At 44.8% G+C, this 15806-nt stretch overlaps 1 protein-coding gene across 3 annotated transcripts; it reads right to left on the bottom strand.

Annotated features, from left to right (window-relative positions):
* Nucleotides 1-274: 274 nt before the first annotated feature.
* LOC143809309 (uncharacterized) lies at nucleotides 275-15076 on the bottom strand. 3 transcript variants are annotated; one of them, XM_077292405.1, is made up of 10 exons: nucleotides 14939-15076; nucleotides 4466-4742; nucleotides 4196-4369; nucleotides 3294-3451; nucleotides 2181-2379; nucleotides 2013-2109; nucleotides 1754-1925; nucleotides 1178-1327; nucleotides 838-956; nucleotides 275-676 (listed from the first exon to the last, which is right to left on the bottom strand). In XM_077292405.1, exons 2-10 carry the CDS (start codon nucleotides 4720-4722, stop codon nucleotides 620-622), a joined length of 1383 nt encoding a protein of 460 aa, XP_077148520.1. In that variant the 5' UTR covers nucleotides 4723-4742; nucleotides 14939-15076; the 3' UTR covers nucleotides 275-619. The 3 variants fall into 3 exon arrangements, with proteins under 3 accessions (XP_077148520.1, XP_077148519.1, XP_077148518.1); XM_077292404.1 differs by lacking the exon at nucleotides 14939-15076 and adding an exon at nucleotides 6889-7022; XM_077292403.1 differs by lacking the exon at nucleotides 14939-15076 and adding an exon at nucleotides 6298-6436.
* Between the last annotated feature and the right edge of the window lie 730 nt (nucleotides 15077-15806).

Below are 15806 nucleotides of genomic sequence, written 5' to 3'. Positions count from 1 at the left end.
CACGAAAAAACGTTCAAGTGAACTTTTTTTGTCCGTCGCGTCCGCCATTTGACCGCTCATGCGCGTCCAAAACTCCGCCCCCTCCTCCCCGGACTTCAGAATGGGCAGCGGATGCGTTGAAAAACTGTATCCACTGCCCACGTTGTGCACAAATTTCACAACGTGCGTGGGCCTGACGCATAGCGACGGACCCGTACCGACGCAAGTGTGACAGTAGCCTTACTATAGCTGCTCGAGGTCTAAAATGGAAGATGCTCCCCCTAGTGAGATATAGATAGATAGATATATTTTATTTTATTTATTTTTTTAAAGAAAATATATAATATTTTTCAAAAAGAAATGTTTGCAAACATTGCATTAATGCATTTTAATTACCATTTTAAGCTTAATTTCACAAAAAAAAAAAAAAAAAACACTACAAGAAAACTGGCACCTTCCCTTTTAACATTTAAAAGCAAAATTGAGTAAGGTGAGAATCTAGAAGACATTTATTTAATATAAAAGTTAAAATCATCATCTTTAGACGACAGTCTCATTCACCGGGTGCAGAATACATTGAAAAGACTTTAGGGCAAGAATCAGACAGGTAATACTGCACAAGAGCGGTGGTCCTCCTCTTTTATGATGTCATTGAATGGTTGATTGAAGCCCCGCTGCGCAGATTATAACGTGGAATCTAAGGAAAAGGAACCACAGTAAGAACTCACATGGGGCCACAGACCACATAAGAGTAAGCGCCACCTAGTGGTGGCTGCCAGCAGAGCACACATTCAACTCATTTGCAAGCCTCCCGTCTGAACCCAACCAATCAGACATACTTTCCATGGAAGCCCTTACTGGTGGCTGGGTGACGGGGATATGGTAGACAACTGGCTCCGTGGATCTAGAGCTCCTCCTCCGACTGCAAGTGCGTGATCGAGAGCACGATCGCCTTTTTGGCGTACTTGTAATTTGTGCTGTGGAAGAGAGAACAGTTTATCCTAGGTGTACCAGAACAATGTGCAAAACCAGTACATTTAATACATACTGTTTATAGTCTAAGGTTACACATAGGTCTGCATAGGAGCTGTATACTCAATACGGTCAAACACACTTCTAAACAAACTTTGTAAAAAGTGGATATACCCTTTCAATTTTCATTCATTGGGGCAGGAAAATATTAAGAGTTACTCCTCACCGAGTTGCTCGCTGCACATAGACTCCCTCATGCTGTCGCTCACTGGAATATCCTGAATGAATGATGGATCAGGAATCCCAGAATCTCCAAATATCAAATCTTCCTTCAGAAAAACTCTCTCTGAACATTGCGGCTTGTTGAGCAGTTTTTCTACAGGAGGAAGGATAATTAGTAGGATTAACTGCAAAGGTAAAGGAATTTTCTAATTTTCACAACTAGAATTTAAGCCGCAGATTTGTAGGTTTCAAAAAATTGGGCAAATGTTTCTGGCATCCAGCTGAAGTTCCATATGGGAGGAGCACAGAATTCTGTCCCAGCCAATCAGCATTACAGGAAGTCTTCTGAACAATGCTTATTGGCTACAAGCAGCTGAGGCTCTTCCTCTAGAATTTGCCCCTCCCAATGTCCATTTCAGTCAGATGCTAGGGAAGGAATACAAGGTCTGCAGAGAAGGCTTTTCACTAAATAAAGAATATTGAGTATGCCCTGGAGATTTGAGATATTTGCCCAGTTAGTACATAAGCTAATATGTCATGCAATTTTTGATCAGTGGGGGTTGAGGTAACAACACACTACCTGCTTCCCGTATAATGCTCTGTAGCTCGGCTTTAGTCTCGTGAAGTCCATGCAGCACCTCCAAGCTCTCCTTCTGGACATCCCGATATTTAACAGAGACATAAAGGAGAACCAGTAATCCAAGGCAAACCGAGATCTTTCTTGACATTCCAATCCAGAAGGTGACACTTTCCTGGGTGCAGATCAGGAGATGACAGATCAGAAGCAAAAAATAAAAGATTAGAAGTTTTTGATTTAATCCTGCAAAAATTTCCCTCACCGCCTGGTCATAGCTGGGTGGGGAGCCTCCTAATATAAACGAGCAGATCATCCTCTCCATATAGACATTCATCGCTACCAGACCGAAGAGAACCAGCCTGTGGGAAAAGATCAGATTCACCATGCTGCAACATAGGCGGTGCCAGTGTAATGGGGAGGTCCGGATTACCTGGCACCAGCGGTGCGCTGGGTCGATGTCACTAAGAAAACCGCTCCGCAGCTCATTAGGTTGTACAGGAAGGAGTAGAGGGTGTGCGACTCTCCCACCACAAATTGGTGGAGGTAGGTGATCCGGTTAAAGATTTCAGAGAAGAGGAGGCGCTGCTCGCTGGCCGACTGCTGCATTTCTTCAAAGGCTTGTCTGACACCTAGAAAAGAAGGACAAGCGTAAACCCAATGTGCCTGAATGTTGTATCATTTTATCTAAGTGATGAGCGGCATTGGCGAGGTAAAAAAATAATATCTTAAGACAATCATTATCCTTGTGCAACAGGTGTAATGACAATGATGCCAACAAGGGGTGTAACGAGCGACCACAACCATGGTGTGGGGTAGGGGGCCCGCCGAAGCCATTTTCACATGGATGTGCATGCAAGGATGCACATCCAGGTGAAATGTATTGCAACACAGAGACCTTTAGGCTTCATGCACTGCAATTCACCCCAGCGGCAGTGGCTTGCCAGTGACGTGCAGCACGTGACAGCAACATCATGCGCCATCTACGTCAGAACACTGAAGTCAGATGCCAGCTCCTGGCTGAATGATGGCTGAAAGATGGCTGAAGTTCTGGCTTTACTGCTCCATTGTTCCTGAAACAATACTCCAATCTGCTGGTGGCGGCTGCAGGAAGCCAGGACTTATGGGGCAGTGTGGTGGTCTGGGGCCCAAAAAAGTTATTAAGTGTCCATTTCCCCCACTGTTTTCATTTGTGACAGCTTTAAAGGGAACCTGTCACCTGAATTTGGCGGGACCGGTTTTGGGTCATATGGGTGGGGTTTTCGGGTGCTTGATTCACCCTTTCCTTACCCGCTGGCTGCATGCTGGCCGCAATAATGGATTGAAGTTCATTCTCTGTCCTCCATAGTACACGCCTGCATAAGGCAATATTGCCTTGCGCTGGTTTGTACTCCGGAGGACAGAGCATGAACTTCAATCCAATATTGCGGCCAGCATGCAGCCAGCGGGTAAGGAAAGGGTGAATCAAACACCCGAAAACCCCGCCCATATGACCCAAAACCGGTCCCGCCAAATTCAGTTGACAGGTTCCCTTTAAGCTACAAACCCATGGTGGACTCCTGAAGGGTTTTCTTCAGCAGGTGGCCGTTGCGCAGGATCTGCTCCTGTGACTTCAGGGTGGCGTTCTGAGCGTGCATCATTTCTTCCGCCATCAGGTTGGTGGCTTCCAGTTGTTTGGCCACACTGTCTGAATTCACCGTCAACCTGCAGGAAATACAAGACTTCAGAGGCAGCGAATGGAAGTGGGGAGGACACATATTCAGGAGGCAGCAGAATGCAACGAAACATGCACTAGTAGATTTTAAGAAAAGCAATTAACTAAAATGACAGACAGCAGTTATCCGATGAGCAGATGACGGCTTTTAAAAATGCAGAAAAAAAAAAAAGCCACCACAAACACATTGTCAGCAATTTTATATGAGCAAGATAAATAATAATAGCACAGCATTCTCTCATCAGTTTTCCAGACCAAAATTTTCGACAAGATATCACATACACAAGCAAAGCAGATGTCATGCAAAACCAAAATGGACCACAAGATGGCACTGAAGAGCGGATTCTCTTTTCCTAAATTATTCAGCCCATCACTGCTACGTTCCAAATTCATATTTCCAAACTATCACATTATGAGTTTATAATAATAATCTTTATTTTTATATAGCGCTAACATATTCCACAGCACTTTACAGACATTATCAGTTTATGTGATCATTAATACCCCCAAAATTAGCTTATTTTGCTGCATGTCACGGGACAGACCTAAAGAGATCCTGTCTGCCATAAGACCGTCTCCATATGCAACAGCCTGCTGAGAGATCCCTTTCATTTGAATTATGCCCCATCCAGTGCATTCCTGTATGGCCCATACATACAGTACAGGAGGATGTCCAGACAGTAGTGCTGCCATTTGGTAAATAACAGTGGTACGAGGGTGCCAGCGTCACATACCTGAGGATGATGTCCTGGGTCCTCTCCTGCCACAGCTCATTCTGCAGGTAGTAGCAGATGCTGTGTGTGTGGGTGAAGAACTCCGTGTACGCATTAAATGCCGCAGTATCCATATTGTGTGTGCATTCCTGCACCGTGCTCCACTCTGTACAGATGGGGAACGCTCGCCCCGACCTGTAGAGGACACATGCCACACCTTTACATATTATCCCCAATTATATGTGGCATAAGATTAACTTATACCAGCAGGTAAAAGAAACTAAAACTAACCTCTCCAAGTGACAGTGGGTGAAGGCCAGAGCTATTCTGCTCTGCTCCTCCTCATTGAGCTCCTTGCATCCCACATCCACTTTCTGCAGAGCTCGTCGCCAGCAATCTCCATAGCGGGGATGTTGAGCGAAGTTCTGCAGCATTTGTAGCTGTGTCCTCCCCTTCTCTATTGTACTGGGGTCTGGATCAGATCTGGTGCTCCACAGAGTGAGGGCGGATAATAGCAGTAGGGAAGTGGGAACACTGCAGCCAGCCATGGACTCTCAGATGTCGGAAGCTTGTGAGATGATATAAAGGGGAGAGGTGATTATAAGCTGCAACCACAGAGGTGAAGCATTGGGAGAAGCAGCACCAAAAGGTCTGGTTAATGCAGCTGGATTATAGGCCATGGTATTCCCCTGTATTATTGCTTCATGATTTACACAACAATATGCAAGTGTGAACTGATCCATGCAGCAGGTGGTTTCCATACGTGATGGTATGGTTGGTCATTCGGCAGGTACAGTGGAAGACCTAGGGCCTTTCACATGTGTTGGATTTAACATGGATGAATTATCACCAGGAAAAGAAAAAACACTCCCCGCACAGTAGTACCGCCACCCAGAGTCTCCTTTCCCCTTGCACAGTATTACTGCCACCCCGACTCTCCTCTCTCCCCCCCACTCACAGTAGTACCACCACCCCGAGTCTCCTCTCTCCCCCTCACAGTAGTACCGCCACCAGTCTCCTCTCCTCCCCCGCACAGTAGTATTATCCCGAGTCTCCTCTCTTCCCCGCACAGTACTGCCACCTCAAGTCTCCTCTCTCACACAGTAGTTCCACCACCCCGATTCTCCCCCACACAGTAATATAGCCACCTCGAGTCTCCTCTCCCCCCTCACACAGTAGTACCGCCACCTCAAATCTCCTCTCCCCCTCCGCACAGTAGTACCACCACCCCGAATCTCATCTCCACCTCCACACAGTAGTACCACCACCACAAATCTCATCTCCCCCTCCGCACAGTAGTACCACCACCACAAATCTCATCTCCCCCTCCGCACAGTAGTAACGCCACCCGGAGTCTCCTCTCCCCCCCCCCCGCACAGTACCGCCACCCTGAATCTCCTCACCCCCCCCCGCACAGTAGTACTGCGACGACTTCCTTCCTGCCCCCTCACACAATGGGGCAACAACACTGATTATGTTTACGATGGTGGAGCACAGTAATTGCCTTTGTTAGTGGCCTACTCAGTGTGTGCCCCCCTTCTTGTGCTAAACGCTTTGCTATCTCACCAGCTCCATCTGTTTTTATCAGGTCCCCCTCCCCACCACCCATTTTAATAACAGCTACTCTAATGGTTTTGCTGTTCGAAAAAAAAAAAAAATTTGGAAAAAAAAATTGCTCAGAAAAATAAAGATAAAAACACCTGGTGTTTTGAATAAAAAAAAAAAAAAGACACACAACTTTTCCAAAACTGCTCAAGAAAAGAAAAAGTCCAAAAATCAGTGAACATTTCCTAGAGCAGTTTGCACTTGGGAGAACTCTTGAGTTTTGTTTAAGCATAAAAAAGAAAAACTGAACATCATCTTACCAAAGCAAGGTGTTGCCATTTTGGGGGGGGGGGATTCTCCCAGACATTGCATGATAGTGGCAAGCTGCTTGTAAGGTGGAAGGGCCGGGGGCGCCCTAATAAACTGGTCACCGTGCAACTCCCCAGGATGCTTATATACCCGGCCCATTCTGACCATACATTTAATTTTTAACAAAAGGAGAGATAAAAACAAAATCTAAGAAATCAAACTTCAATACATTTGCAAAACGTGAGTCCAGTCCCCAAACATTGCATTACCTCCTCTGTACGGATCCACACAGGAGCATTGATCCCGGCACCTGCTTCCATCCCATCAATTAATGCACTTCCAGCCCCACCCAGCTCAGAAACCTCATTGCTTCATCTAGAAAAGGTTTTTGCATCTTGGAAAGGAAATAGTTAAACACATTTGAGATTAGAAAAAAAGGGTCTGCAAAATGTATACAGAAACAGCGCCACTCTCCTCCATGGACTGATCTGGTATTGCAGCTTAGCCTCATTTATTTCAATGGTCTTGAACTGTAATACCAGACCGAGCCTGTGAACAGGAGTGGCGCTGTTTAATTTATTGGAGAGATTGGAGCACAAATCTCCCTTCCCTGCTGGATGCACTGATGTCCATTTGCCTTGTCTTCCAATGTCGCCCCTTCTGCTTTTACTAATCCTCCTGTGACTTTGTGTCATTAGTTACTGCAGGTCTGGATTATATTCATGTACCAGGAAGCTCAGCATGAACAAACAAGTCTTAATCCCCCCCCCCCCCCCAACACAAAAAATAAAAGGCTGCTAGTAAAAAAAAATAGTTCCTTTTGTTTTAGGATTATGGGGTCAATCAGAATCACTGAGGACCCGACACTCGCACGGTCGTCAATGATTTCTCTGTTCTTGGAAAAGGAAGAAAAATAAAATGGCGCTCAGTGTTTATGCTGCGAATGTCTGCTGCGCTCCCGGAGATCCTCAGGTTACAATGCAGGAAGCCGAGGTGTAAAGGTATGTGTCCACGTTCAGGATTGCATCAGGATTTGGTCAGGATTTTCCATCAGTATTTGTAAGCCAAAACCAGGAGTGGAACAATTAGAGGAAAAGTATAATAGAAACATGCACCACTTCTGCATTTATCACCCACTCCTGGTTTTGGCTTACAAATACTGATGAAAAATCCTGACCAAATCCTGATGCAATCCTGAACGTGGACACATGCCCTAAGGATCATGCGGAGTGGGGGGCGTAGGGGCCGCATCACATTCACACAAGGAAAAGTTAAAGGGGTCATCCACTTTTATATGAGGGGGCGAGTGGAAAGTGACCACAAAGAGCGTCTCCCACTCTGGAGGACCCAACAGGTCCACTTGTTACAAGGACCATTGAGTCCAATGTGCACTGTGTAATGCTTTATTTCTCCTGCGGGGGAGCTGTAGGGACATTGAATACTTGTATTCTGGGCTAAAAGGACCTTTTGCAATTAGGTTTTATTAAACATTTCACACCGTGTGGCTTATACAGGCTATTTGTTTCACTGCACATTGGTGGCTGCAGAATGATTTAACTGAGACTCTGTCAGTGAGCTGGTTCTTCTTTATCTTCCTATCTGTCTTTTATTGATCTCTACTGATTTAGGAGCACAAACCACATTAAACAAAAGCTGAATTTTCATGTGCTCATAAAGTAGCTGAGAAACACCTTGTCAGAACGAGCTCGCTGACAGATTCTCAGTAAACTCATTCTGCAGCTATTAATGAGAAAACATAAATCAAGTCTTAAAAGCCAAAACATACAATTTTTTTTAATGAAACCTGATTACACAAAATATTTTAGCCCAAAATACATGAATTTTCTGTAAATAAAAAAATATTTTCAAAAGGTGTTTGTATCTTTTAAAACATATATTGTAAAGCCTTAAAGGGACATTCCCATATTGGGAATATATAGTAAATCAACATCTATTCTTGGATTTCCATCGAGAACGGAGTCCTGTCTTAGAACTACAAGAAATAAAAAATGAATGGACATGTTTGACTATCCATTTACTTTTATGGTAGCTTTTAAAAATTATTGTGCAGGGGAAGCAACGGAGCGGGGACACAAGACACCGCCTGTGCAGGGGAATCTCTATTCATTTGGATTCAATACATCACATACTTCTGCCTTCCTGCAGTTACCACTAGGGGGAGCTCATTGCATATGAACATATACAGATAGTATTAGATTGGGATCTGTACGAGTTTGAATGCAGTGAGCTCCCTCTGGTGGTACATGTAGGTATCTGCGCTGTCACAACCATCAGTAGAAGTACGTTACCGTATAGTTACATCTTTAAGTTTATTTCAACCCTGCCGTAAAAATAAATAAATAAAAAAAGTATAGGTTACTATTTAGGTCTCAGCTGTAATTTTTTCAATTCTGCAAAGTGAAGCATGAAGTGCTCTAAAATGTTCTGGTAGATGGCAGCGCTGATTGTGGAAACTTCACACTAGACCTCCAGCAGCTTGGATTGTGGCCTCCACTCTTCCTCCAGACTCTGGGACCTTGATTTCCAAGATCTTGTGAGAAGTTCCCACAATCAGTGATGGTTTGCGGAGCCATGTCATCTGCTGGTGTCGGACCACTGTGTTTTATCAAGACCAAAATCAGCGCAGCCGTCTACCAGGAAATTTTAAAGCACTTCTTGCTTCCCTCTGTCGACAAGCTTTTTGGAGATGGAAATTGTATTCTCCAGCAGGACTTGGCACCTGTCCACACTGCCAAAAGTACCAATACCTGGTTTACAAACAATAGTATAACTGTGCTTGACTGGCAGCAAACTCACCTGACCTTAACCCCATAGAGAATCTATAGGATATTGTCAAGAGGAAGATGAGACACCAGACCCAACAATGCAGATGAGCTGAAGGCTGCTATCAAAGCAACCTGGGCTTCCATAACCCCTCAGCAGTGCCACAGGCTGATCGCCTCCTTGCCACGCCGCATTGATGCAGTAATTGATGCAAAAGGAGCCCCGACCCAAGTATTGAGTGCATTTACTGAACATACATTTCAGTAGGCCAACATTTCTGATGTTAAAATCATTTTTTCAAGCTGGTGTTATAAAGTATTCTAATTTCCTGAGATAATGACTTTTGGGTTTTTATTGGCTGTAAGCCATAATCATCAACATTAAGGCCGGCGTCACACTCAGCGTATGTAAATACGGTCCGTTTATTAAGGCCGTAATACGCAGAAAAGTCACCAAAATAGTGATCCGTATGTCATCCGTAGTCAGGGTGTGTCAGCGTATTTTGCGCATGGCATCCTCCGTATGTAATCCGTATGGCATCCGTACTGCGAGATTTTCTCGCAGGCTTGCAAAACCGACATCTAATGGATTTACTGTATGTGCTCAAATGTTCGTTAAAACATATATACAGTATACAGGTCCTTCTCAAAAAATTAGCATATAGTGTTAAATTTCATTATTTACCATAATGTAATGATTATAATTAAACTTTCATATACTATAGATTCATTATCCACCAACTGAAATTTGTCAGGTCTTTTATTGTTTTAATACTGATGATTTTGGCATACAACTCCTGATAACCCAAAAAACCTGTCTCAATAAATTAGCATATTTCACCCGACCAATCAAATAAAAGTGTTTTTTAATACCAAACAAAAAACCATCAAATAATAATGTTCAGTTATGCACTCAATACTTGGTCGGGAATCCTTTGGCAGAAATGACTGCTTCAATGCGGCGTGGCATGGAGGCAATCAGCCTGTGACACTGCTGAGATGTTATGGAGGCCCAGGATGCTTCAATAGCGGCCTTAAGCTCATCCAGAGTGTTGGGTCTTGCGTCTCTCAACTTTCTCTTCACAATATCCCACAGATTCTCTATGGGGTTCAGGTCAGGAGAGTTGGCAGGCCAATTGAGCACAGTAATACCATGGTCAGTAAACCATTTACCAGTGGTTTTGGCACTGTGAGCAGGTGCCAGGTCGTGCTGAAAAATGAAATCTTCATCTCCATAAAGCATTTCAGCCGATGGAAGCATGAAGTGCTCCAAAATCTCCTGATAGCTAGCTGCATTGACCCTGCCCTTGATGAAACACAGTGGACCAACACCAGCAGCTGACATGGCACCCCACACCATCACTGACTGTGGGTACTTGACACTGGACTTCAGGCATTTTGGCATTTCCTTCTCCCCAGTCTTCCTCCAGACTCTGGCACCTTGATTTCCGAATGTCATGCAAAATTTGCTTTCATCAGAAAAAAGTACTTGGGACCACTTAGCAACAGTCCAGTGCTGCTTCTCTGTAGCCCAGGTCAGGAGCTTCTGCCGCTGTTTATGGTTCAAAAGTGGCTTTACCTGGGGAATGCGGCACCTGTAGCCCATTTCCTGCACACGCCTGTGCACGGTGGCTCTGGATGTTTCCACACCAGACTCAGTCCACTGCTTCCTCAGGTTCCGGTCACCTCTTCTCGTTGTACAGCGTTTTCTGCCACATTGTTTCCTTCCAACAGACTTACCATTGAGGTGCCTTGATACAGCACTCTGGGAACAGCCTATTTGTTGAGAAATTTCTTTCTGGGTCTTAAGGTACCTTCACACGAAGCGACGCTGCAGCGATAGCGACAACGATGTCGATCGCTGCAGCGTCGCTGTTTGGTCGCTGGAGAGCTGTCACACAGACCGCTCTCCAGCGATCAACTATGCCGAGGTCCCCTGGTAACCAGGGTAAACATCGGGTAACTAAGCGCAGGGCCGCGCTTAGTAACCCGATGTTTACCCTGGTTACCAGCGTAAAATCTAAAAAAAACAAACAGCACATACTTACATTCACGTCCCCCTGCGTCCACTTCCTGACTGACTGAGCGCCGTACAGTGAGAGCAGAGCGGTGACGTCACCGCTGTGCTGCTTTCACTTTCACTTTGCGGCGCTGAGTCAGAGGAGGAAGCAGACTGCAGGGGACGCAATGTGAGTATGTGCTGTTTGTTTTTTTTACATTTTACGCTAGTAACCAGGGTAAACATCGGGTAACTAAGCGCGGCCCTGCGCTTAGTAACCCGATGTTTACCCTGGTTACCAGTGTAAAATATCGCTGGTATCGTTGCTTTTGCTTTCAAACACAACGATACACAGCGATCGGACGACCAAATAAAGTTCTGGACTTTATTCAGCGACCAGCGACATCACAGCAGGATCCTGATCGCTGCTGCGTGTCAAACGAAACGATATCGCTAGCGAGGACGCTGCAACGTCACGGATTGCTAGCGATATCGTTATAATGTCGTTTCGTGTGAAGGTACCTTTACCCTCTTGCTTGAGGGTGTCAATGATGGCCTTCTTGACATCTGTCAGGTCGCTAGTCTTACCCATGATGGGGGTTTTGAGTAATGAACCAGGCAGGGAGTTTTTAAAAGCCTCAGGTATCTTTTGCATGTGTTTAGAGTTAATTAGTTGATTCAGAAGATTAGGGTAATAGGTCATTTAGAGAACCTTTTCTTGATATGCTAATTTATTGAGACAGGTTTTTTGGGTTATCAGGAGTTGTATGCCAAAATCATCAGTATTAAAACAATAAAAGACCTGACAAATTTCAGTTGGTGGATAATGAATCTATAGTATATGAAAGTTTAATTGTAATCATTACATTATGGTAAATAATGAAATTTAACACTATATGCTAATTTTTTGAGAAGGACCTGTATATATATATATATATATATATATATATATATATATATATATATATATATATATATATATATGTCATTGAGACACATATATATATATATATATACACTCACCGGCCACTTTATTAGGTACACCATGCTAGTAACGGGTTGGACCCCTTTTGCCTTCAGAACTGCCTCAATTCTTCGTGGCATAGATTCAACAAGGTGCTGGAAGCATTCCTCAGAGATTTTGGTCCATATTGACATGATGGCATCACACAGTTGCCGCAGATTTGTCGGCTGCACATCCCAAAGATGCTCCATACAAGGCAGGATGGATCCATACTTTCATGTTGTTTACGCCAAATTCTGACCCTACCATCCGAATGTCGCAGCAGAAATTGAGACTCATCAGACCAAGCAACGTTTTTCCAATCTTCTACTGTCCAATTTCGATGAGCTTGTGCAAATTGTAGCCTCAGTTTCCTGTTCTTAGCTGAAAGGAGTGGTACCCGGTGTGGTCTTCTGCTGCTGTAGCCCATCTGCCTCAAACTTCGACGCACTGTGCGTTCAGAGATGCTCTTAGGCCTACCTTGGTTGTAACGGGTGGCGATTTGAGTCACTGTTGCCTTTCTATCAGCTCGAACCAGTCTGCCCATTCTCCTCTGACCTCTGGCATCAACAAGGCATTTCCGCCCACAGAACTGCCGCTCACTGGATTTTTTTTCTTTTTCGGACCATTCTCTGTAAACCCTAGAGATGGTTGTGTGTGAAAATCCCAGTAGATCAGCAGTTTCTGAAATACTCAGACCAGCCCTTCTGGCACCAACAACCATGCCACGTTCAAAGGCACTCAAATCACCTTTCTTCCCCATACTGATGCTCGGTTTGAACTGCAGGAGATTGTCTTGACCATGTCTACATGCCTAAATGCACTGAGTTGCCGCCATGTGATTGGCTGATTAGAAATTAAGTGTTAACAAGAAGTTGGACAGGTGTACCTAATAAAGTGGCCAGTGAGTGTATATTCTGTATTTATATTTAATTCAGCGCGATATATGTGAAAAGCCGGTAATTCAATTGCCGGCTTTTCATTTCTCCTTCCCAAACCCGACATGATATGAGACATGGTTTACATACAGTAAACCATCTCATATCCCTTTTTTTTTTTGCATATTCCACACTACTGTTAGTAGTGTGTATGTGCAAAATTTGGGCACTGTAGCTTGTAAAATAAAGGGTTAAATCGCGGAAAAAATTGGCGTGGGCTCCCGCGCAATTTTCTCCGCCAGAGTGGTAAAGCCAGTGACTGAGGGCAGATATTAATAGCCTAGAGAGGGTCCATGGTTATTGGCCCCCCCGTCTACAAACATCTGCACCCAGCCACCCCAGAAAAGGCACATCTGGAAGATGCGCCTATTCTGGCACTTGGCCACTCTCTTCCCACTCCCGTGTAGCGGTGGGATATGGGGTAATGAAGGGTTAATGTCACCTTGCAATTGTAAGGTGACATTAAGCCAGATTAATAATGGAGAGGCGTCAATTATGACACCTATCCATTATTAATCCAATAGTACGAAATGGTTAATAAAACACACACACATTATTTACAAGTATTTTAATGAAATAAAGACACGTGTTGTTGTAATATTTTATTAGACTCTTAATCCACCTGAAGACCATCGTCCTGAAACAAAGTTAAAAAAACAAACAACAATATTCCATACCTTCCGTCGTTATGTCCCACGATGTAAATCCATCTGAAGGGGTTAAATCATTTTACAGCCAAGAGCTGTGCTAAAGCACTCGCTCCTGCCTGTAAAACCCCGGGTACTGAATGGAAAGCGGGGTGACCTGTAGTTACCTTGAGTCACGGTGAGGCGCCCTCTGCTGGATGTCCTCATGTGAACTCGAGCGTGGGAACTTTTCCAAGGCTCCAGTTCATGAGGACATCCAGCAGAGGGTGCCTCACCGCAACTCAAGGTAACTACAGATCACCCTGCTTTCCATTCAGTACCCAGGGCTTTACAGGCAGGAGCGAGTGCTTTAGCACAGCTCCTGGCTGTAAAATGATTTAACCCCTTCAGATGGATTTACTTCGTGGGACGTGACTGTTCATCGGAAGGTATGAGATATTGTTGATTTGTTATTTTTACTTTTTCACAGAACGAGGGTCTTCAGCTGGATTAAGAGAATAATAAAATATTACAACAACCTGTGTCTTTATTTCATTAAAGGACTTTGTAATAATGTGTGTGTGTTTTATTAACCATTTCGTACTATTGGATTAATAATGGATAGGTGTCATAATTGACGCCTCTCCATTATTAATCTGGCTTAATGTCACCTTACAATAGCAAGGTGACATTAACCCTTCATTACCCCATATCCCACCGCTACACGGGAGTGGGAAGAGAGTGGCCAAGTGCCAGAATAGGCGCATCTTCCAGATGTGCCTTTTCTGGGGTGGCTGGGGGCAGATGTTTGTAGCCAGGGGGGGCCAATAACCATGGACCCTCTCTAGGCTATTAATATCTGCCCTCAGTCACTGGCTTTACCACTCTGGCGGAGAAAATTGCGCGGGAGCCCACGCCAAAGTTTTCCGCGATTTAACCCTTTATTTTAGCAGCTACAGCGCCAAAATTTTGCACATACACACTACTAACATTAGTAGTGTGGAATATGCAAAAAAAAAAAGGGATATGAGATGGTTTACTGTATGTAAACCATGTCTCATATCCTGTCGGGTTTGGGAAGGAGAAATGAAAAGCCGGCAATTGAATTACCGGCTTTTCTCTCTAACACCGGTGCGTATTTCTCGCAGGTCACACTGCTGGTCCATGTGTAATCCGTATTTTTCTCGCCCCCATAGACTTTCATTGGCGATTTTTTTTGCGCAATACGGTGACAAACGCAGCATGCTGCGATTCTGTACAGCCGTAGAAGACCGTATAATACGGATCAGTAAAATACGGCAGGTAGGAGCTGGGACATAGGGAATCATTGGGCCGTGTGTTATGCGTATTTTACTAGTGTATCTTCTGTGCTCATACGTCCGTAAAACTCGCCAGTGTGAGGCCGGCCTAAAGGGAACCTGTCCCCCCCCCCCCCCAAGGGGGGTGGGACTAAAAGAGCCAGCTTGTGCAGCACTAATGCTGCATTCTGACAAGGTGGCTCTTTTAGTTATGCTCCCTGCACATGCTGAAATAAACGCTTATAAAATGTGCCCCCTCATACCCTGAAATTGCCAGGGAGGCGGGTCTTTCCTTCCTAATCAGACGCAGGACAGCCGTCACTCCGGGTCTGTGCGCGCCGGGCGCCGCCTCCTCTTGCTTCATCAGCGTCCCTGGCGCCTGCGCTGTAAGTTTGAAGGCCAGCGCAACTGCGCATGCCCGGAAAAAAATACTTACAGCGCAGGTGACGGGAACACTATTGAAGCAAGAGGAGGCGGCGCCCGGCGCACACAGACCTGGAGTGACGGCTGTCCTGCGTCTGATTAGGAAGGAAAGTCCCGCCCCCGGGACGATTTAACAGTATGAAGGGGCACATTTTATAAGCGTTTATTTCAGCATGTGCAGGGAGCATAACTAAAACAGCCACCTTGACAGAATGCAGCATTAGTGCTGCACAAAGTGGCTCTTTTAGCTAAAATGCCTGACGGGGGTGACAGGTTCCCTTTAACAGAAATAAACACTTGAAATAGATGACTCTATTTGCAATAAGTGATGAGCGAATATACTCGTTACTCGAGATTTCCCGAGCATGCTCGGGTGACCTCCGGGTATTTTTTTTAGTGCTCGGAGATTTAGTTTTCATCGCCGTAGCTGAATGATTTACATCTGTTAGCCAGCATAAGTACATGTGGGGGTTGCCTGGTTGCTAGGGAATCCCCACATGTAATCAAGCTGGCTAACAGATGTAAATCATTCAGCTACAGCGATGAAAACTAAATCTCCGAGCACTAAAAAAATACCCGGAGGTCACCCGAGCGTGCTCGGGAAATCTCGAGTAACGAGTATATTCGCTCATCACTATTTGTAATGACTCTATCTAATATATGAGTGACCAGCAGGGGTCACTGTTGCTATTACTATCTCAGTATATA

This window comes from Ranitomeya variabilis, chromosome 2 (genome assembly GCF_051348905.1).
Source record: "Ranitomeya variabilis isolate aRanVar5 chromosome 2, aRanVar5.hap1, whole genome shotgun sequence".
Classification (NCBI taxonomy): domain Eukaryota; kingdom Metazoa; phylum Chordata; class Amphibia; order Anura; family Dendrobatidae; genus Ranitomeya; species Ranitomeya variabilis.
Note: the sequence above shows the minus strand (reverse complement) of the source record. Positions and strands in the feature narration are given on the sequence as shown.

Bases quoted from the DNA above. Each gene is read 5' to 3' on its own strand.
- LOC143809309 (XM_077292405.1), bottom strand. From the start codon at position 4,722: ATGGCTGGCTGCAGTGTTCCCACTTCCCTACTGCTATTATCCGCCCTC. The intron at 2,380-3,293 runs GTTTGTAGCTTA...CTTCTTTTCTAG, and splicing joins CCTTCAGGAGTCCACCATGG to GTGTCAGACAAGCCTTTGAA. The intron at 677-837 runs GTAAGGGCTTCC...CCTTTTCCTTAG, and splicing joins TCCCCGTCACCCAGCCACCA to ATTCCACGTTATAATCTGCG.